Source organism: Artibeus jamaicensis, unplaced genomic scaffold, assembly GCF_021234435.1.
Source record: "Artibeus jamaicensis isolate MK-2021 breed Jamaican fruit bat unplaced genomic scaffold, CSHL_Jam_final scaffold_3151, whole genome shotgun sequence".
Lineage (NCBI taxonomy): Eukaryota > Metazoa > Chordata > Mammalia > Chiroptera > Phyllostomidae > Artibeus > Artibeus jamaicensis.
This window is the reverse complement of record NW_026522037.1, coordinates 4,516,146-4,539,216: the sequence shown is the minus strand read 5'-3', so window position 1 is coordinate 4,539,216 and position 23,071 is coordinate 4,516,146. Positions and strand designations below refer to the sequence as shown.

Here is a 23,071-nt window from a genome sequence, read left to right as displayed (position 1 = left end):
TTAAACAGCACACTGTGACGGGTCACACGGTCCGGGCGTGTTGTCCCGGCCGTTCAGATGGAGTTGCAGCCGAGCTGGGTCCTGGGCTGTCTCTATGAGCACTGAGTAACAAAGCTGATTTTCAGGCAGAAATGGAAATAAGTGAATTTGTATTTCCTCCTTCCTTATCGCCACCCCTACCTCCACTCCCTTAATAGGAACAAGCTGAAAGTTTCAATAGAACAATCAACCATGTCATAACAATAAAAACAACCCTTGTACTTGATTTTAAATTGTAGGAAAATGAAGTTCAGGTTTTCCTTCATGTTAGACTCCCAATTTTGGATATGGATTCATTAAAGCTGTAGGCAAGAAAGAACAATTTTCTCTTTTCACGACATGAGTGCATTTCTGTGGAGGCTGTCTCAGAGAAGCAGGATTTGGAGCCATCCAAGGCTAGTCGAACCCTAAAGTTCTGTTCTGTAGTTGTCCGTGTACGTGGGGTTGAGGGGCCGGCCCGCTGGCCCTGCTTCCGGTTGCGCTCGGCGGAACCAGGTAGCGTCTTCCTGGCCCCTTGGAAGGCCTGCCCCTCCCAGCCTTAAGGCACAGGCGGAGCTCTGCCTACCCACTTTTTTATGGCCTTGGTGAGACTACTGTGGATCTGTAGGGTTGGAGTTCACACTACAGTTTCCTGCGGAGCGTTTGTTAATTCTGAGCTGACTTTAAACTCTGCCACTACTCCCGATTTATACAGTGCTGGGCTGTGGGAGCTTCTTCACAGTCGGGTTCTCCTGTCCATTCCTTAGGTGAGCACGACTTTGTTAAGGGTTTTCCACCTTTCTTACGAGAGTGGGTGTAAACGGGCCTGTGGAATATGGAGACTTAAGAATGTTGCCAGAACGATTTTAATAGTTTATAGCACTAATTCTGTGCTATAAACTATAAAACAGCATTCAGTAAGGGTCTGTGGTCTCGGGACCTCAACTTACGTGTAAAATCCTTCCCAGACAGAAATGTAATTCCTTAGAAATAGAGAAACCACTTCCAGCGCCATCTCTCGCCCTTCATTTGTGGTTACGAATTCAGAAGTGGGCACATCCTCCAAAAATTTTAGTACTTTCCCAAATACCTTTCTGGTGGTCATTCAGGCGCCCATTTTAGGTTCAGAACTGGATTTTTGCACCACTTACCAATTCGAGGGAAACTAACGCGGCAGCTTCGAGTGCCTGCTGCGCTCTGGGCAGTGTGCTGTGCGCTGTGGTGTTTTCTGTTGTTTGTAAACACGGGATGTGTTTTATTTACGTGCTGTGCCTATTCTCCAAAATGTGCATCTTCAACCCACCAGCACATCTGTCCCTGTAGGCATAAGTCTGTCACTCTGTTCTAAGTCGTAGAAAAATACTGCTTCTAAAATGCAACCCAAAAATTGTACATCTGAAAAATTGTTCACATTTGTGGGTCAGAAAATGTGAAGATTGTTATTATGAATTGATGTTGGAGCAGAACGCTACAAAGAATATTACTTTGGAGAGGGAGAGAGAAATTAGAATGACCAACCATTTAAATCGGAGGGATGTTTTACTTTCCAGCTTTTCCTATTTGAATGTTTGTGAACATGCTGATTGGTATATATGTCCTCTGACTCATTGTGTTTATTAAATAGCACCACAAAGTTTTGTCCCATAATACAGAGTTTTAATTACCTTACTATTAAAACAAGTAATTCAGTTTTGTTATTGAATACGCTTAAACCAGCCATGAAAAAACTAAATTTAGTAACGGCCTTCTTTTACCTTCAGGTCGTCTAAACTATTCCTATCCAGGATCCGATAGCTCCCTGCTTATTAATGGTAAGTGATAACTGATTTACCCTGGCCAAGTTCACGGACAAAACAAATTAGTATAGGTGAACAAATACAGCAGTTACGGTTCAACAAGTGGAGAAATGGCATCAGTACATTCTGTAGTGACAATGGAAAGTTGCTATTAATCTGTCAGGAATTTTAAGAATAATGATTTTTCAGTCAGGTTGTGGCAAGAACTTTTTAAACTGAGAGCCAACCCATTCTGTCTTGAAATTGGCCACAATGAGGATTACGTAATGATATAAAAAGGACGGCTTCATCTAACTTTAGCTTCTGCAGACTGACCTTTGAAATGTCAACATAAACCGTTTGCACGTAGCTGGAGAAACGTCCCAGTGTAATCAGAGATCTGAAAGCGGAAAAAGCAGCCGAAAACCACAGGGGTTGACGCCGCAAAGCACAAGGTCATTGACTGTTTGCTCTCTAATGAGAACAAGGAGAATGCAGTTTGATTGTCCTTCAGTGTCTTCTCCCCACCTTTCGGAGGCTGACACCGTGCTGTTCAGATCTGTGTTTATGAGCTTCTGCTGAAGCGGACTGCATCTCCGGGGGCAGGAGGGCGTGTTTCCGTGCCCTGATCAGAGAGTCCCGGGGTGTCTGTCGGTTTGGAAGCGCTGTAGGTTAAAATAACTGGGGGGCCTGCAGAGGTCTTGTTTACATCTTTTCTACTCATTGACTAGTGAGTGGATTTCAAATTTGTGGGTTCGTTTTGCCTTCCATTTCCAAAAACTCATTTTAAGTCCCACCACTTCTGAGAAGTGTTGCCGAAATAGCTTTATTCTCCCCATTCCAAAAACAAAGCAAAACAAACCCCCCAAAAAACCACCCCCGGATGGTTTTTTCTATGATGCATCCTTGGCTATGATGCATTGAACAGGGCACTAAAAGTTTTCTTTCTGGCCAACCCCTCTCTGGCCAGCGTTTGAATCAGTGCTCTCTGTTCAATGGATGCAGGGCCAGGAGCGGTGAGGAGATTTGACTTGCGAGAGTAGCTGCGGGCGCATGCGCTCCTCTGGAGGCTCTGAGGTTTATAAAAGCCTTACTTGTTCTCCAGACTCCGGTCTTTTCATGCTGCTCTGCCAGAAATAAGGCTGCACTATAGTATTTCAGCCCTGGTGTGTGTGGACTGAAAGGGAAGCCCAGCGGTACGGGGGCATCGGGCTACGGGGGCTGGTGTCGGGGTTGCCTCTGGAGCTCTGCCCGCAGACCAGGCCCCGCGGCAGGTCCGCGAGATGGAAACGGCACCGAATTAGACCGGTCGCCCCTTGGGCCATCTAGGTTGAGGTGAGAAAAATAAACATTCTCTAGTGGGTTTTCCTTAAAGCTAAAATCGCTTCATTTTTAATAAGCTCTATCATGAGACTGTTTTTCCTTCTTCCCCCCGTAAATATTTTCTGTGATGAACAGATCATTTTTAATGAGCCCTACTTGGCAAAGAAGAAAATAAAGGTAATCTTTCCCCCCAACTATTTATGTTTTGAAATTTTACTGGTCCATAGGCCCTAGAGGGGGCTGGAGGTTTCTTACCGGACTCATGGAAATCGTGTTTGTCGTGAAGGTCCACTGGCTGAGGGTCAACCGCTTAACCTGAAAGATGGGAAGACAAAGAGCAAAGCAGCGTCAAAGACGCGTGCGGGCTCCTCGTGCAAGGCCTCAGCGTGTGAGGTGACTGCCGCGGTCACAGATCTAGTGTTTGTGGTTGAGGGCTTCAGAACTGGATTTTGCCGGATTTGATCAAGTGTTAGCTCCTAATAGCCAACCAAGTAGGACCAGATGTTGGAGTTGACTGACCGACTGATAGTTCTCCAGGAGCAAAGTAGGTTACGACGGAAGACTGATGTTGTGTGCGGTTACAACAGATCAGAGTGGAGGGGTGTTGAGACGATGTCTTTGTCGTCTTAATTCAGGCCTCGTCACAGCGCATTCTCCTCGGTCACATTTGCCTTCTACAGCAGATTGCTGCTCAGATACATCGATCTCATTCATGTATTGATCCTTAGGAGCCTTGTCCTCATTTTTACCCCTATTTGGGAGAACCTGTATTGCAAAGCTAGTGTAAGACAGTAATTGTGCCTAATGAAGGCAAACTGAACGATCACAAATGCTACCCATCTCCCAGGATTGGGGTAAAGATTAAATGCATGTAAATCACTTATATGGCACCTGGCAAAGTTAAAATAGAGTGTCATTTTGGGGGACGGTAGGAGTGTTAGTGCTAAAGATTTATAAAGAAAAAGCACAATACAATGGACTAAGGAGAATATATAACAATTGACTGTGGCTGAATATGCTTTTTTTGGTCTATTATTAAGGTAAATAACGTAAAACCTACTATATTCACTTTTAAAAGCAGTCCCTTCCCATCTTAGTTCATTTTCAGTTTAGAACTAAAAATAAAAGTCTAACATCTAGTGTTGCTTTATTCTCATTGTTCAGTTTTAAGACCTTGAGGAACTACAAGGAGCCCTCTGTTCACCATTAATACTCTATCCAGGCTTCAGAAACCTTTAGGAGGGGATTATATATAGCTACTCTACTTTGTTTTGGCTGTAGCTGCCAGAGCTTTTCCTTCCCAGCCTCTTCTGAGTTGAAAGCCATGTCTCGTTGTATTTGGATGAAGTGGTCAAAGAGCTGTCTGTCTATTCTCTTCCTTGCATGAACATTTGAACTTCAACTATGATAATTATTGTCGAGCTTATTTGGAAATTTTCAAGCAGTCTCCCGGCCTGGGCAGTTTATACTGGAGTGACGTCAGTGGCGTCTGCATCTACGGATGGGCTCACTCATCCCGCGGGCCCAGGTGCTACTGTTGGGTCTCTTTGCCATCCTTGGTCATCAGCCCGCACAGCGAGCAGTGACCTTCGTGGACCACTCATGCCCCTTAGAGACACCGTCAGTGTAACCCTGACAGTGATCACTGCCAGCCATGCAGAGAGTGCCGTGTGTGCACATTCCAGGGGATCATTCCATTGAGCGCTTCTTGGTTGCAGATACTTTTTTGAGGGGGGATCCTTGGATTCCAAGTGTGTTTTTTAAAACATGAGCTGTCTAGATCCTTTGGGGACACAATGTTGGTTTGCTAGTGCCACCACGATAGGGTACAGAGACGGGGCGGCCTACACAGGAGTTTGTTTTCAACCCGGGAGCCTGGGAGTCAGAATTCATTTCTTCTGAGGCCTCTTTCCTTGGCGTGGAGGTGGCCGTCTTCTCTGTGTGTTCACGTGACTGTCCCCTGTGCCTGCCTGTGTCCTAGGCTCTTACAAAGACACCAGTCACACTGGGTCAGCCTGAGTCACCTCTGTGAAGACCTTCTCTCCAAGGAGAGTCGCATTCTGGGGGGGGGGGGGCGGAAATTGGGGCTTCAGCACAGGGACTTTCAGGAGGGGAACAGATTCATCCCATAACAGATGCCTTTTCCCACATAACAGGACGGTTTCCTAAGTTGGATGTAATAGGAATACAGTTAGAATACCCATCCTAGGGTTATAAAACCAAGCCAGTTTTTTTAGCTAAGTCAGAAAGGAGATAGATTAAAACATTAATTTTTCCTTTTCCCAGCTCGAAGCCTTATTTTGCCTGGGAAAACCAATGGGCAGCTGCAGCACCTCTGTGACAGTGCCTACGTACTCGTGGTCCTTTTCCCTCCAAACCCCCGTTCTGCTGCTTCAGCCCTTGGGACTAGGTTTCTCCAAAAGGAGCCTTGAAAGAAAAATAAAAAGAACCTTGTGGCAGAGAGTCACAGGAGAACAAGAAAATACATTAGGTTTTAACAGGCTCATGCATGGATTTCCTCTGCAACGTCTCTCACCCAGCAGCGCCAGCTGCAATAGTCACGTGTCTCAGAGGAGGTTAGTAAGAGATCCTTGAAGGGCTCTGAACCACAGTTCTGTGGAGTGAAAGGAGGGAGACTATTCTCTGAAGGCCCGGGGTGGAGGGGAGAAATCTGTGAACAGGGAGTACGGATTGTAGTCACTGCAAATACATATAATGTGGTTCTAGTTGCTACAATCAGGAGTGAGAAAGACAATATGGAAACATATTGTAAATTCTAATGGTGCTTTACAAGGGTTAGCCTTAGAGTAGTAATGAAAACCTAAGGGTAATTATTGAAGACCAACCTGAGTGTGTGTGTGTGTTTGCTTTTGAGGTAGGGAGAACAGTTTGGTTTACAGAGTGTCTCACCAACCATCGTATATACACCTGGTATTGTTCACTCTCTCACCAGCTCCCCACTTTATAAGTGACCAATAGGATAGGAATATGCAAAAGCCAGAGTTATATTCTCTGTCTTCTAAGGTAGCTTTTTACAAACAGTAGCCTCACGTCTTAATTATAGCTTGTCAAGATTCTGTGAATGTTGTACCAACAAGCTAGTGTGAATGTAAGTCAACATGATAGGCAATTCGAGCTATTAATCATCAATCTAAAATAACTTTGTGGCAATGAGTCCATGAAATTAGGAGTTGATGTATAAAATTATTGAGAGTGATTCTTTGCATCTTTGTTGCATCATCGCCCTGGTCTTCGTGATGTCTGCCTGTGTGTTGGTTCCATCATCTTCATTCTTTGTTAACATAGAATTTCTCCCCTCATCCAGCCTTTCATTTGTATCTTTTTAACTGATTTGCTAATTTGACTAATTTCCTGCATATTTTTTTTCTAGTCGTACTGGAAAAATCAGTTATTTGATAGCATCTTTTCGCCTGAGCCCTTGCCCCTGGTTTTTCCAAACGGCTTTGCTTCTCAGCACGGGGACAGCAGAGAGAGAGGCAGAGCCTGGGGCAGGCAGGCCAAGTGCAGCCTGAACAGGGCCGGCCTTTCCTGCCTGCCCACACCCAGGACAACCAGTTTGGTCCCTTGTGGCCTGTGGTCCTGTCCTCCGTAGAATTGATTAGATGCCTTGGTGTAGGAAAGGACATCTTCCTCAAATATGTCGTTTGTTTTTAAAAAAGCACCAAGTAGAAAGCCCAAAAGGGTTCATTATGGAATATAGTAATACGGTATACACAATAACAAATTTAAATAGTGCACAAAGATAAAACAACAAGTAAAAACCCTTCTTTCTCCCCCATCCCAGTTTCTCTCCCTGAGATTCTTATGGTTGCTTCTAGAAAAAAAGATTTATGCACATTCCCACATCTATTTATTTTTCTTGATTTTCAGATTCAAAAAATACGAATCATACAATATACCACCTAGGTATCTCACATGAATATGTGCCGGATTTTTTCAATGGCTACATACTAAGTACTTCTTCATATAAGTGTATCACTATTGCAGACACTTTGTTTCTTTTTGACTGTAACAAATGAGAAAAAATACTTTTTAAGAGATATCTTTATTTTGATAATGAAATACATAGTGTATATTTATATGTTGTATATTTGTACCTAATGAAATATATATGTAGTATATTGAAAAAAGACCCAAATCCTTCTGTACCGTCTTCATTAAGTGTAGTCTCCCAAAGCATGGCGGGACATTCACTAGAGGGAATTGAATGATGACCAGAGGACATTTATAAGCAATCCTGTAAAGACAGTTTGGAAGTAAAGTATTTATTAATAGATCTAATAACAACATGCATCCAGAAGTTATAAAAACTTACAGCCAAAATTCTCCAACCCATTTAAAACACTCTTGAATCATGTTTGTACTAAGCATTAAATTACTGAGGACTTTATAAAACAAAACTGAGGGATAAAAATAAAAGTAAATAAACATATAAATCATATTCAGTTTAACCCTGATGGGGACTAGAATATTTTTCTTCAATAATAACATTCATTTTTGGAATCTTTTAACAGGGTACTCTGGGAATTAAAAGCAAATTCTGAGCAGTTTATGTTGCCAACTTAGCTAAAAGTTTTCCAAATGTATGATTCTTTAAACATATTTAACCTAATTTTTTTTTACTTGCTACTTTTCTGTATGCTTGAGAAACATCAAAAGTGTGCAACACTCGAATCACCAGATTGGAAATCCGTCTGAGAAGACAGATTCCTCAGGAAGGTGGTGACGGACGTGTGTTACAGAAGTTCCGTCATCATGTGTTTGTGCCAAGCACAACTGGGAGTGGGCGAGGGCGGGGGGCTCAGGGTGTCTTTCCTCCACGGGGGGGGGGTGGGGAACAGCACCCCTACGCTTCCGGTGGAGTCTGGGTTCTGGTTACACACCCGTGTGCACTTAGGCATTGGGCACTTTCCCGTATATGTGGCATATGTTAACATCTACGTGGAAAGCAATGTGTAGTGGTAACAGCATTCTACTAAGTGAAAACCAAACATTGGCTGTGCTCTAGAGTATCATTGTTCTTATTTTTCTGGTTCTCATTTGTATTAATTTTCCTATTTGAATGGACACTTCTTATAATTATAAACACTGTATACCTATTCCCTTAATGTGGGAAAATGTTTTTAAATAATTTTCAGGATTTAATATCAGATTTTTAAAAAATTTAATTATTGTTCAAGTACAGTTTTCTGTCTTTTACTCCCATCCCACCCCCCCATACTCCCCACCTCCCTCCCATTTCCACCCCCCTTAGTTTTTGTCCATGTGTCCTTTATACTTGTTCCTGTGAATCCTTCCCCTTTTCCCCTGAAATTCTCTCCGAATTTAACCATGAAGTTTTTATATTAACCAGCTTAACTTTTGTGGTATAAAAATCAAAGTTTGAAAGTACACATTTGAAGACTTTGAGAGTATTAGAATTCACTTTTGATCTGTAGCCTGTATTCCTGAAACTATATTTATTTTCGAAATAGTGAAAGCTCTGAGGTTTTATGTTAATTTTGTAGCTTCTAAGAGCCCACTCTTTTTGAATACGTTTTCTTAGAAAGCTAGGCAGCACCAGGCAACTCGTCAAGGCTGACGGAACCAGGCTTTTCAGATCATTCACTCCCTCAAATCTTATGTCTTGGAGCACTTAGTTATCTGGACAGAATGTTTTTAAACAACTCTCTGCTTTTCTGGGGTCTTTGTCTTTCTAGCGTCTGTCAGATTAACTACGGAAAAGAATACCTTTCCCTTTCTGAAAACTAAAGACCCAGGGAAGGAAAACCTTAGCAGTTGAGAGAGGTTTCATCTTGTTTGAATCCATTTCCTAAGCACTTTAGTAAAGTCCCATGTTATCTAGCGTTGGTCAGAATGTGTTTTGGTGTAAGACATAACCTCACTACTGGAAAATGTGCACAGGGCACCTCCGAGTCGCACCTGTAACTCGGTCACCACTGAGCTCTGCCGTCCCTGCGCCCCCGTGACACCACTCCCCGCCCAGACCCACGGTTCCCTGTGCTCCTGCTGCGGGCGCCTTGCCCTGACGGCACCCGATCAGCAGCAGCGCTGCCCCTGCGATGCCCTTCCTGTTTGTCTTTCAAGGTCCATCTCAAATGCCACCCCCTACCCTGACGCTTTAACTGAAACCGGGGCCCCTCCTGCTCTGTCCCTTTGTACCTACCACACAATTGTCACAGCAGAGAGGCACGCCGCGTCACCATTATTTATCCCTGTGGCCACGCAGTCAGGGCACGGGTACTTAGCTGTCCTGTCCACAGCACCTCACGAGGTGAGTGTCCAGGAAATGTGCGTTGGGTGGGACTGAGGTGTTCGGACAGGCCGGGCTTAAAAATAAGTGACGGTTTGTTTCAGGGAAGATTTTCCCAACCATTTTCTCATTTCCAGTTTATACTGCTATTTTCTGAGTATTCAGAGAAATACGTATAATTATATAAATATGCTTATGTATTTCTCTTCTTGGCTGCAACCTACTTGGTGGTAAAATTCCAGACTGTTTACTTTTCAACATTTGGGACAGAGTGGAGGAAAAGGAAGCCCTGATCAACCTTTTGATCAGGGCTAAGAAACTTTGGCCAAAAGGAAGTTTGTAAACTGCTTAACGATTTCTTTTATGATATTCTTTATAAGAGATTAATTGAGAGGTAGTATAAAATGACTGTTTATCTTGTAAGAGTGAAAAAGCCAAGAATTAAATATTGTGACATTTACTGAACTGCTCGTTAGCAGGGGGTTCTGGGAAAAAATAAGGTTAACGTGGTCGTTGGTTTAGGTCATGTGACGTACTCCTTTATGCTAGTGTGGACCTTGAGTGACAGACAGTCACAGCAAAAAGCTTCCTTTAAAACAAGGGTCCTTAAAGAACTTAAAAAAAGAAAGTAGTAAATTGACCTCTCACTATCCAAATTCTTTGTTTTTGACACAAAGTATATATGGCGAAATTTTTTCAATTTCAAAAGCTGGTAGATGAAATCACAATTGATTCTTTTGACAATGTTTGAAAGGTTGTTTTTGTTTTTCTCATTTGACATGCAGCAAGGACTTATGGGCGAAGGAGAGGTAACATCATTGTTTCTAACTTTTGAATGTGTAGTTGTATTTGGAGAAGACCCAAGTTTGGTCAGTTCGTACCCTCATGGGGAAGGGGGGGCTGGGAGGGGGAATGAAACGTAGGTTGATTCTTACGGACTTTACCTATTGTAGTTAACATTCTAGACATTCTAATTTGAAGAAGTCAGAATGGTAGGATTTGGATTTGAACCAACATCATTTTCCTATATTGTAAGTTCAACTGATTTATATCTAAAGATTTATTTCCTCTTTTTCTGAAAGGAATTTCTTAGAAAAAAAACTAAGGTTCTTTAAAAAGGAAAATATAGTCCAAATCAACTCAAAATACCTCTATTACATTAGAGTTTCAATTATACATGAATACTTAAAGTGTGTTAGACAGTTTTAAATAGCTCAGCTTAGAAATAGAAGTGATCTTTGAAAGTCATTCAGGAAATAGCCTCCACTTTTATAGTCATTTTAAAATCTTCACTATTAACTCTTTTGAGCTGTGGTTTTACGTGATAAATTCATAACAGGTGTCCATAGCGTTATGACTTGTGTAGTGAGAATTGGGAGGAAGAGAAGCGCAACAACAGGAGGACGCAGGGGCCTCCCGGTGGAACAGGCGAGGCCACGCCCCTTTCCTGGGGCCGGGAGCAGCCCCTTGTGCGCTGCCCGGATGTAAACTAGCAACCTGGAAAGTGACCGGCGCTTGGGAGAGGCTGCAGTTCTTTGAAGCTCTGTGTTTTGCTTTGAATTTTGCTGTCTGGTCAGTGCGGGGAGAATATAACTTACATTGGCATCTCTGGTCTTTTCTGCTTATCCATTCTAGATGTTTTCAAACATCAGGCTATAGTGGTTAGTATTTAGAATTAGCACTGTAGCAGCTAGTTATTACTCAACTGAAAAAAAGTGTGTCTTTAGCATGCCTAAAAATCTTAAATCCTAGACAGTGGAGTTAGACAGTGGCATTTAATGGGTTCCGGTTGTAGCCCATTCGTTAAGGTGAACGAAAATGAGTGCCCAGCCTAAAAATTGACACGTTCACTTTAAGGACATTCTTGGAGGAAATTGTGTGGGCTGTGTCACCTGATGTTTTAAGAGCGTTTTAGTGACCCAGAGCTGACAGTCACATCTAATACTCAGTGCACACGTCTAGGTTGCCAGGGGTCGGGGCCCTGCCAAGGCAGGGCCGCAGCTGCCAGCCGCTCTCAAAGGAGCGCCCTCTCCTGCTGCTGCGCTTCCCCTCCCCTCCTGAACTGCCCGGTCCCGGGGGAGAGGGGGGCCCACCCTCTATTTAACCGAGAACTTTCTCTCGGACTCAGTTGGGACTTGAAGGTGATGGGAATTCAAAAGCTTATCTAAGTGATTGTGTTTGTTATTCAGTGAGAAAAGAAAGGCCGCAGGTGTGTTGAATCAGCTGCTGTCTTTGTTTGCTGTGCACAGTGGCCAAGAGCGGAGCTGTGAGCTTTCTTCCCACTCTCTCTTCCAGGTCAGTCTTCGCTGTTTCCAATGGAAGATGGATTCTTGGATGACGGCCGTGGGGATCAACCTCTTCATAGTGGCCTGGGCTCACCTCACTGCTTCACTCACCAGAATGGAGAAAGAGTAGAGCGATACTCTCGCAAGGTGTTTGTGGGCGGACTGCCTCCCGACATCGATGAAGGTACGTTGAGAAAGGCGTCGAGAGCATGGTGCCCAGAGGCAGCACACAGTAGGAAACTCACAGACAGAGGTCATGGTTACGATCACAGCAGTCTTATCTGGCTCCGGGGATTGTTTTGCTTGCACTGTCCTCTTTTCATATCTTCTTATCAAGGCCTGAGAGATGGGTTCAGGGAAGGAGAGAGGGCGGGCCTTGGAGCCAGCTGAAACCAGCGGTTGGACTAAGTGAAGAAGAGCAAACACTGTTGCGCTGGAAAGCACCCCAAGGACCTGGTGTGGACAAAATGAGCACTAACTGCATTTTTGTCTGTGTATGCCGCCTTGACCAAAGTCAGTGACCATTCCAGAAAGGTGTGCAGTGACATGGCATCGTGGTAGCAGGTAGAGGCGGGGGCCTGGAGTGCAGGCCCAGGCTGATGAGGGAACGTGATACTGGTGGGTAGCATGGCACCGGGTTGGCAGGTACCAGCCAGGCCAGGTGATGGAGGCCGACATGCCCAGCAAGGACAGGACGGCGGCATGACTGGGTGCTGCGCAGGATGCGCAGCCGCAGCTGGGTTGTGGGCAGACAGGTAGGTGAGGTCGTGGGTCATCCTGCAGAATCAGGGGCCTGTGTACGTGAGGACCGTGAAGCACGCAGCCCGGCTGTGTGGCTCCGTGGATTGAGGGCCGGCCTGTGGACCAAAGGGTCACTGGTCAACAACAGTTGTGTTACAGGTTAGAGAGCATCATGTCAGAAAAAGGTGATCGGTGGTAGGGGGAGAGGTAGACGGCGTGACTCGTGCAGGGTGCGGAGAGGAGGAGGAAGGGCCGGGCAGACGTGCACAACATTAACAGCTGGGGAAGCGAGGCGGAGGGATGCGGGCGTTCTTCCTGCTGCTCTTGTAAATTGGACATTTGAAACTGTTGTTTTTCTAACTACTCCCCCCAGAATGGTCACAAAAATACTGAAATCTGCTCTTTGCTTTGTGATTCACTAGACGAGATCACGGCTAGTTTTCGCCGCTTTGGCCCATTGATTGTGGATTGGCCTCACAAGGCGGAGAGCAAGTCCTACTTCCCTCCCAAAGGTAATCCCCTCAGCTCCGTACACGCCAGCAGTTTGTTATCCTTTCACCGTTTAACGGTTAGCATTTTCAGGAATGTTCAACGTAGAATTTTCCGTTGTTAGACTTCTGTTTTCCCAAACGCGTCTTTAAACTTTCTACCCAGTATATACTTCCAATTCAAATGTAATTTTACTCTAAAAGATGTTTCAAGATATCAAACTGAGCTTAATGTGGATATTATCAGACTTTAGGTAGGAATATTGTGTGGATTTTTTGAAAAAAATATTATTTCCTTTTTCGTTCATTTTAATTTGTTTCCTTTCTCTTGAAGAATTACAAAAAAAAAAAAACAGCCAAAATTGAGGGGAACATAACCCTTTGCCCTCTTTATCAGGCTACGCATTCCTGCTGTTTCAAGACGAAAGCTCTGTCCAGGCCCTCATCGATGCTTGTATCGAAGAAGACGGAAAACTCTACCTGTGTGTCTCAAGTCCCACCATCAAGGACAAGCCGGTAAGTGCGCTCTAGCGTGAGAGGAGCGTCCGGTTTCGGCCTCCGCCTCTGCTGGGTCTGAAACACCCGCAGACATCGCGATGTTTCCGTTCAGTGACGTGTGTGAGTGGGCTGGGGACGAGGTTTTGTCATTGCTGTCAGCCTCCCAACATCGGCATTCTGTCGATTTGTGCCTGCGATTTTGACATAAGGTTTTTGGTTCATTAAAATACTGGTAAATCTTTACTATTAAAAGATTTCACTTAGTAATGCATTTGATAAAGTAGCTGGATTTCCTATTAATAATAGATTTAGCTTATTGTAGGCAGTGAACTTGCTACCTTTGTTCACTGTACTCTTAAAAATGAAATGATGAGTATATACTCTTTTAAAATCTTTTTTAGTTTTATAGCTTTATTGTTTTGTAATGATGTGAATTATTGCTTTTAAGTACTCTGCAACACTTTTGAACTTCTTTCCCCATAAATTGTACTGAGAATGAGGCATTTGGGTTTGCACCCTCCCTAGGTCCAGATTCGGCCTTGGAATCTCAGTGACAGTGACTTCGTGATGGACGGTTCACAGCCTCTTGACCCACGAAAAACTATATTTGTTGGTGGTGTTCCTCGACCATTACGAGCTGGTATGATTAAGCAAACAAACCCTCTCTATCCTTCAGCACGAGAAATAGTTTATAAAGGTTTTTTCAGAATAAGTCCTCCATAAGCATTTGCGGTAATGTCTGAGAGTGAGAGTTCCGGAATCAGTGTCTGGCTCTGAATTCGTGTGCTCCGCTCTCAGTTAATAGTTGAATGACTGTGGACAAATTACTTAATTTCTTATTCTCAATTTCCCCATCTGTCAAATGGAGTAATAAGCGTATCTACTTTCTGTGGCATTGTTTCGAGGGTAACATATGATAACCAGTGCAAAGTGCTTGTGCAGTTTCTCATGATGCCTGCGATCGTAACTCTGTCATCTGAAAAAAAAATAACACTTCGGGGCCAGGTGACGGTGGAGACGTTCGGTGTCTGTTTCCCACGTGCTCGTTTGCTCATCAGCTACTGGCCGAGCTCTGAACTATGATGGGGTTCTCAGCCGCACATCATAGCACTTACAGAAGAAATTTCACCCCCAAACAACTCATTTGAGATTTAATAGTATAAGATAAAGACCATAAAATGAACAAGAGTGCAGTTTCAGAATTGTAGCATATAATGGCAAAGACGACACGTCCGTTATTTCAAGGTTTTATAAGAAAAAGTGGCAAATAGGTGGACTGCAGGGAAAGGTAACAAGATTTTGATGGAGATAAACAAGAAGGACCTTGAAAGAGCCTTCTGACGTTTTCTAGTGTCCAAATGATTTTTTATATGAAGCCGTGCCCTGTTAACTGGGAAGTACGTGGCAGCAACAGGGTACAGAGCAGACAGGCCAGGGTGCCAAGGCTAGCCGACCGCTCAGCCATCCGTGACCTTGGGCTGATGGGTCGTCCTCCCTGTGCCCATTTCATAGGGTTTCTCTGAAGATTAAGAGAATGTAAGTAAAACACCTGCCCTTAGTTAAAAGATGAACGGATATCTCTCTCTAAAAGCAATGAGAAAATGTCCTCGGGTGAGGACATAATAAATAAATACATGAATGGACACCTGGCTGTAATAATGTTTGATTTCAGTGATTATTGTAACGATGCGAGCTCAGGGTGGAGGTGAACTGCTTTCGACGTAACCTTTGGGAGGCCAGATGAGTTTTCCTCATTTCAAGTCCCCTCTTGGCGTCTTTCTTACACAGTGGAACTCGCCATGATAATGGATCGGCTGTACGGAGGTGTGTGCTATGCGGGGATTGATACCGACCCCGAGCTGAAGTACCCGAAAGGGGCGGGGCGAGTCGCCTTCTCCAATCAGCAGAGTTACATAGCTGCTATCAGCGCCCGCTTTGTTCAGCTGCAGCACGGAGAGATAGATAAACGGGTGAGTCCGGGACTGCGTTCTGGAGAGTTCTAGAACTGGCCCTCTAACTGTGTCATTACCAAGGCTGGAGCGAGGGGATTTTATATGAAAATAAACTGACAGTGAACAGTTATGCTGTAGAACCAATTAGGTGTATGTTCTGTAATATGTCTAGGAATTTCCCAGGAATGTCTTCTGTCTCCTAGTTTTTGAGTAGCCCATCCAGAACGCTGTATCCGTTTCCTTGAGTTGGTTTAATTTTTCCTAAGCTATCACCTGCATCCATTCAGTTGGTCGATCATTTAATATTCACCACATTCTTTCTACTGTGTTGTATCAGGCATGCGAACACAAATGCCCTTGAGGTCTCCTGACTTCTCCTGTGTTTTGTCCTGGGACCTTGTGAATACCTCAGCAAGCCCTGTTTTCTAGCGCACTGTGTACCAAATGATGAGCAAATTGACTCCTAGGACTGCATGGCTTAGAAGTATTTCATTATAGCAAATTAAGTAAGAGTCATGAACTCTGGTGTATAGCCTGGAATTTGGCAGTGGCCAGTTAGCTGTTTTCAGCACCTCGGATTCCTCCTCGTTGGGTTTGCCTTCTGAGCCAGAAGGCTGGAGAAAACCTCAGAGATGGCTCCTCCCTCTGTCTCCTAATGTGTTGACTTCGAAACACTGCCTTCCACTAGGTGTCTTACTGTCTTGCAGTCACAGATTTACTTCTTGCCTTTGCATTCCATGCATCTGACAAGTGTTTTCGTGCCTGGGACCAGAAGGCCCCGTCCTCCTGAGTCTGTGGTCTGGTCTCTGAACCCGCTGCCAGTAGGCAAGACAGTTCGGGCCTTGTTGTGGTGAGACTGGAAGTGACAGCAGAATGTACATCAGCCACATGAGGACACATGTGGCCGTCAGCTGACTGTTTTTTCATGGAAAGATCTTGACAGGAAGGAAGCAGTGTGTTGATTTCTGTTCTGGTGTCAGCTCTGATCGTGGTAGACCGGCACCTTCAGTAGGACCGAGTCAGCTGTCCAGCGCTCTGGGGCCTCGTGCTCAGAAAGGACTGGCTGACCGCGTTGTGCTGCCCTCGGTGCAGCATGGGAAACCGGCAGGTCAGTAGCGCGTCACACGTGACGCCGATGTCTCATTTCACGTATCTTGTGTCCGCGGTGGTGCGAAATGTGAGACTGTAGCTGGCATCATGCTGTACTGTGACCAGGTCAGGGAGGAAGGTGTCGACTCTGTTGTGAACGTGGAGGAAGGCAGCCTCGTCAGCCACAGGGGACGTAAACGCGCCTGCTCACGCTTTGCTCACACTGGGGAAGACGTGCATCTGTGTGAACAGCCCCCCGGCCCGATGCTTCGCTCCGACCTAGGTTTCGGAGTCGTGAGGTTGGTGGTCAGAAACGCAGACCTAGTTGGTGCTCCTCTACAGCCGCAACCTTCCATGTGTGTTCTCACCACGCCGCAGACGTTCCGGGCTGGCCTCGGGCTGGGCGCCTGGTGATGCGCTGGTTATGCCCGTTCCTCTGTCTCCCACATCGCGCTTCTGCTCCGGGCACGGCTGCCCTTTGCCAGGCTTCCCTGTCGGAACTGGGTGGCACCAGCGGTGGTGACAGTCTGGTATGAGGGAGTTTCAACCGTGAGTCTCTCCGAGACTAAAAACAACTGACTCTGTTCTCCCCGGTGAATTAATAGCTGGGTTATTTTTAATACTCGAGAGGCTCAAATGACAGGTCGGCTGATTGAATACTGGAACAGGCCCAGTTTTATAAATGCACCTTTGACGTTTAGACTCAAGTAAACCCTTCTTACTGACAAAGAGGAACTCGGGGTTTGGACTGTGAGGCCTGGGGCGGCGTCTGGCTTTCCCAGAGCCCCAGCGCGGTGATTATAACTCAAGATGGAACGCTGTAAATAGAAACCCCGGCCTCGTGCTGTGACATTTCAGGAGCGTGTGCCGCAGAAGGCAGGCGCCTTCCCTCTGGCCTGAGTGCCGAGGTGCGGTGTTGTGGAACCGGGGGGCTGAGTCGGTGCTGTGTGAGCTGTGACTCCACACGGAGTGCACACCCAGACCCCGAATTAAAGTGCCGGTGTGCGTCTGCGGAGGCTCTGCGGTGTGCGTCTGGGCTTTCACCTCCTCGTGGTCGGTTGCCGTCTCTGTATTTCTGGTGGAAGCCTTTTTTCCTTTGAAAACTGTTTATTTAATAAGACGAAAATGGGAAGCGATGGGTATGAAAACCTGACCCAGTTCTTAAAAGATAGTTCAGTGAGAGAATTACTGACCCTTCCTTTCGGGCATCTCGGCGCAGGTCCGCCCAGACAGCGGTGGACACGTGCCCACACTCTTGGAGGAGTTGCCGGCCCGGGCACTGCGGAGCGCAAACCCCTTTCTCTTGTTCTCGGTTGCAGGTGGAAGTCAAGCCATATGTCTTGGACGATCAGCTGTGTGACGAGTGCCAGGGCGCCCGCTGCGGGGGCAAGTTCGCCCCGTTCTTCTGCGCTAACGTCACCTGTCTGCAGTATTACTGTGAATATTGCTGGGCTGCCATCCACTCTCGTGCTGGCAGGGAGTTCCACAAGCCCCTGGTGAAGGAGGGCGGCGACCGTCCCCGACATATTTCATTCCGCTGGAACTAAAGGAGAACTACAGTGCTCATTTTCAGGCCTCAGAATAAGTGCACTCCTCTGTTAATTCTGACCCTTCCCTCAGCCTCTTCACGCCGGCATGCCCTTTCTTAGCAGTCTGTAACTCACCAGTAGTGTGATGGAAGGAATGGCCTAGGACAGAGGGGTTTTGTAGGTTCCGTGTCCCCGAACACAGTGTGGGTGACCTCCTTGTTTGTATCGCCACCGTGTTGCCCGGAAGTTTTGTTCTCTTGTTTTGCTGGAGAGCAAGAGGGTGCAAACTTCCTGCAACACGTTCCTAGAGGAGAGAGAGAAATATGAAGAGAGAAATGAAACAATAGAGTATTTTGGGTTTTTAATTAAATTATTGTTAATAATATATAAGAATACTTTTATTAGAATAACCATGCAACAATAACACTATCCGTCTATCCTGACACAGTTGTCCCCAGGGAGACGCTTCTGCCTTTTTCTTTCTTTCCTTTCACCTTGGTTGCCTCTGTTTCCATCCCCTTTATATACTTTTAACAGCAGTGGAGGAAGTTAACAATCATTAACGGGACAGAGTCTGTGAAAGCCAACGCAAAGGCATGAGCAAGATCGGAGCAGCATTATCGCCTACTTGGAGGAGGGTGGAGAGGCCGAATATCCCTTCCCTCTGCCTCCGAGTTGCTTCCACGTCAGAAACAGAGAGTCAAGTTGGCAGAGCTGGGTTTATTTTCTTTCAAACAAGTTGTGAAATCTAGGATGTAAAAATTGGGTAAATTTACTACCGAGGGGAGTGCACCTACTTATTTTTAAACTTACCCGGTCACAGCCCCAGGAAACCTACCAAAGCTAGAATTAACGACAGCTGGCGGGAAAAGTAGCAGTTCCTCCCCTGAAGACCTAATGTATAGATTTTATTTTTGATGTTCTGTATAAACTCTATATCCTAATTTTCTAACGCTCATCGGGTGTCGGCCTTTGCTCTCCATTTTGACGTCCAGAAAACACACATAGCGGATCTAGAGTTACCTCAAGGATATCATTTTTGATTGCGTTGTGCAGTACACTTGTAGCCAAAACTGGAAGATGAAATCAATATACAAATTGGCTGCTGATTGGCTTTCTTTTAGATTTAAAGTTACTTTGGGTATCCTGTAATTTAGTTGTAACATAGAAAATGGGGAAAAAGTTTTAAAAGAGTTAAGTAGTTGCAAAGTGTTTTGCACTGTTGAACTAAGTAACTGTGTAGATCTGTGCAAAGATACGTATGTTTATCTTACTCTTCCTATAAAATAAAATAACATTACAGTTTCAGAACTTAGCATGGGACATAGTCAGTGTTTGAAGTGCCAACTTCATCCAGTAATGCATGCTTTATTATAAATAAAATCTAGCTTTGAAAGGCGTTATTATGCGTTGAACAGTATGCTTCAGGGGTAAATTTAAAATAGTCTCTTGAAGCCTTGGTCATGGAAGTAACTTTTATTTTAATTGACTTTATCTCATTGAATGCCCGATCCACCATTAAGAGGATTGTTATCGGTGTGCAAAACATCGTTTAAGGAAATCTAATGGCAATCTTGCTAGTCGTGCTACCTAACAGTACCATCTCGGATCCTGCAAAACCAAAGACTTGCCCCAGCGCTACGGTGGAACCACCTGGCTGATGCCCCCTACTGATTATCTTGAGGAAAAGCAGTCCTTTATTTCTAATACAGGCTTTAATGAACTGTGTCCGTGTGAAGTTCCAAAGGTCAAAATGGAGACATTTGCTGTCTTGACAGTGCAGCCTGGAGCGGGAGCTGCTTTCCCAGAATTCCCTGCAAAGGTCGAAAGCGGTCATGCGGATGGAGGGTGCTCTTGTGTAGCTGGTCAGGGACTCGTTTTTCTTTTCTCCTGAACTGCATAATTCTAAGTGGAATGTTCATTTGCCTCTTTCTTCTTTCAGACGCTTGTAGGTGGCTTGGGGTGTGCTCTTGTGCTGTTCCCACTCAGTAAACAGGTGTGACGAGCTAACGAGAAATAACGCTGTTTGAGAACTAGCTTTGAATAATGATTTTCCCCTTTGTACATGACCTGCTGACTTTCGGTACAGTGTTTTGTAGCTGACTTATTTCGTCATGCACATAATGTGTATTTGTCATGCACTACTTTTGTATATCTTGTTTTTCCAGCAGTGAGCATTTTTAGGCACACTTTTCACTGACGGGATATCTCTTTATGCAATACCTCAATTTTTCATATTGCAAAGAGTAGCTTTTTGTACTTTTATTACTGAGAGATCTTCATATACTTCATTTTTTAATATAAATAATTTTAATAAATTTTATTTTCTTATATTCTGCTTTTTATACATTTCAGTGCTCTGCATACATTTTAAACTATGAGTGTCGTGCACTGGCGATGCTATTGCAGAGTCTGCAGAGAAGAGAAAGCATGTTGCTTTAACATCCTTCCCCAGCACCGGCCCTTGGTGCACCTAGAATTGAAGGAATAGTCTATGTAACGTCACAAATTAATGAGCAAAAATTCGCATGAAAATGACAGACAACACTGTAGTTCCTCAAAAACGACATGCCTAAGCATACGTTAGAAATTTAAAATAACACAATTGTCTACAGCTTCTTACTCAGTTTTTAAAATTATTCATAACGCAGACATTTTTGGTGAATGTTTATCCATTTTTAATATTAATAAATTGATGTTTAAGTGTTTGATTCCGAGATGTCTGCTCTTTTAAATTATATATAAGGAAAAATTAAAACAGCCTGCCGTGGGGCGGGTATGTAATGTTAGTGTGCATGACTAATGTAAGAAATCGCTATTCTACTAATATTTCCTTGTGATTGTGTGACAAGTGTGTTTACAGATTATTTGGTTACACTTCAATTTACAGGGCATAAACAATTATTATCTATTACTCTGAACTTTATCGATTACATGTCCTTCAGATTACATGGGATTGTAGTTGGGAGTTACCATGTAACTCAAAACATAATTAACATGTAATTAGTTTACAGATTTTAGGGTATCACTTCAATTTACCAAGCATGTAGTTGTAGTGCACTTAGCATGGCACCAGCCATGTACTTACAATGTAGTTACGGAGTAATTACATGGTTATTTTTGCAATGTAAAATAAAGTGTTTCTGATTATTTTCTATGTAAAGGCCCCACCCCTTGCCCCCTCTGGTCCCCACGCTTTGGTATAATATATCTACTTCTCCATACACAGACCTCTACAGAATGCAAAGTGAAACTTGCGGTGAGTGAATTAGCATTTTTTGAGAGTGCTGTTGGCAAGACTTGGTCATTCGCCCCTTTTGTTTTGAAGAGTGGACTCTTCTGTTAAAAGGTGATTTAAAACTTGAATGTGATGAATTGTGGCAAGTTAACTTCAAGTTATGTGCAATACTTATTTCAAACTTTTGAAAGATCTTTGCAGTGTGATTCTTTGTTTTTAATTGCAGACATTTAAAAATGTCATTTTCTACTGTTAAGAGTACTCCTCTTTCTTGCTGGTGTTTCTAAAGAAAAGAATCAGAAATCAATCTTTCTACTAATGTAAATTTGAGATTATTTTTAAAAATGGAATAAAAGAGGTTTTGGTCATTTGCTTTATTTTATTATCTTATTTTAAAGCTACTGTGATTGATAGCATTGTAAGAATCGGGACAATATTGTATTCAACTGTTTTATTTTTTATATTTTTAAAATTTAAAGTATAATTAGTTTTTATAATTTGCATCAGATTTTTGTTATATTTTTTGGAAGTGAAACTTTTAGCAAGTGGGTGTCTAGTTTTTACTAATCCCTAATGTTTTTTTCCCCAGTGTATTGCTCATATTTTCAGAAGGAAAAGTTATTTAAGTACGTCAGTTAATTGTACTACTTGGCTGAATTTCCATATAGTTTATACTGTGTATGGGGACGTTGTAGTATTTATTATAGCATTTTAAATAAGGGTAATTCATTTTTTATTAAAGTCATTTTCACGTTAAGTTCTTATTTTTGTATGTTCTACTCTTAAGTTATATAACACAGTTCCTTTTTTAAAAGAGTTCATTTGTTGAAGTGCTAGTGAAAAATTAATGTTATTAAATAGTTTGCAAATGACTATTTATACCAGTATGCATATAATTTTTAAATATTTGTAATGTGAGATGTTGAATGAATAAAACTTTTAACTCAGCGTTCTTTTAATATAGTTATTTACTTTCAACATTAAGTAGGCTCTGTTTCCATAGTTGGGAAAATAACCTTTTAAAAATATCCAGAACTTACATATTCCTGGGCCAGGAGAGAACAAAGCCGTGAGAGGTCCGGTCACCCGAGTACTGGCGGTGAGTGCGCCTGCGCGTGGCTCAAGTGCGCCCCCGGGTGGTGGGGGCTCCTCGCCTGGGGCCCACACGGCCGGTTCCACGCGGCCCTGCGCAGGCCTCTTTCCCGGGGTCTGTAGTACGTTTTCCAGGCCTAAGCCCCGGATCTGTTGGTTCTGCCGTCTGCTGACAGCTGACTGTCCAATAGGAGTGAGGCCGCAGGTGTGTATCGGATGGGGGAAGTCACTCTCTGGAGGTTTACTTGAGGGACTTTGTCGACGAAGACGCTGGACTTCTGGCCACTCTGCAAAGGGCTCTTAGTCAAGGAGGCTCCTTTGGCTTTCGGTTGCTCCCTAGGCCCTGACATCATGGGGCGTGGTCTTGGGGATGTTCGCCGTCACTGTAGCGTGTGCATTGAAAGTCTTACCTTTGGTTCATTCATTGTGGACTGCTGCTGAATACTGTGATGTGTTAGTACTGCATTTTTAAATTGCATTTTCAAACTTTTAACCGAAGGATTCATTACAGTAGAGAATATCACAATGGAGAATATCCCCTTTTGTCAAATTGAGTTTCTGCTCTTTTTTTACACTGATTGTGGTATTCTCAAGAGTAGGAAAAACAACAGTTCTGAGACAAACGGATATAGAGGTCTTCTGCTTCCAAACCGTCGTTCCCAGTATGCAACCCTTCTGACTAGAGGGGTTCCCGAGGGTTGAAAGAGAAACACCGACTTGTTGTTCCCCTTATTTGCTTGTTCATTGGAGCCCTGACCAGTGATCGAAT

At 44.0% G+C, this 23,071-nt stretch overlaps 1 protein-coding gene across 2 annotated transcripts in view; it reads left to right on the top strand.

Moving 5' to 3' along the window:
* The window catches only part of CPEB4 (cytoplasmic polyadenylation element binding protein 4), a 56,661-nt gene extending 34,529 nt beyond the window's left edge, over positions 1-22,132 (top strand). The window contains exons 3-9 of one of the 2 annotated variants that reach the window (XM_037127925.2): positions 1,779-1,829; positions 11,686-11,859; positions 12,839-12,928; positions 13,302-13,420; positions 13,928-14,042; positions 15,191-15,372; positions 17,763-22,132. In XM_037127925.2, coding sequence (XP_036983820.1) covers positions 1,779-1,829; positions 11,686-11,859; positions 12,839-12,928; positions 13,302-13,420; positions 13,928-14,042; positions 15,191-15,372; positions 17,763-17,990 — 959 coding nt within the window. In that variant the 3' untranslated portion in view covers positions 17,991-22,132. The remainder of the gene's footprint in view (positions 1-1,778; positions 1,830-11,685; positions 11,860-12,838; positions 12,929-13,301; positions 13,421-13,927; positions 14,043-15,190; positions 15,373-17,762) is intronic. The other variant, XM_037127926.2, reaches the window with a different exon arrangement.
* Positions 22,133-23,071: the final 939 nt, after the last annotated feature.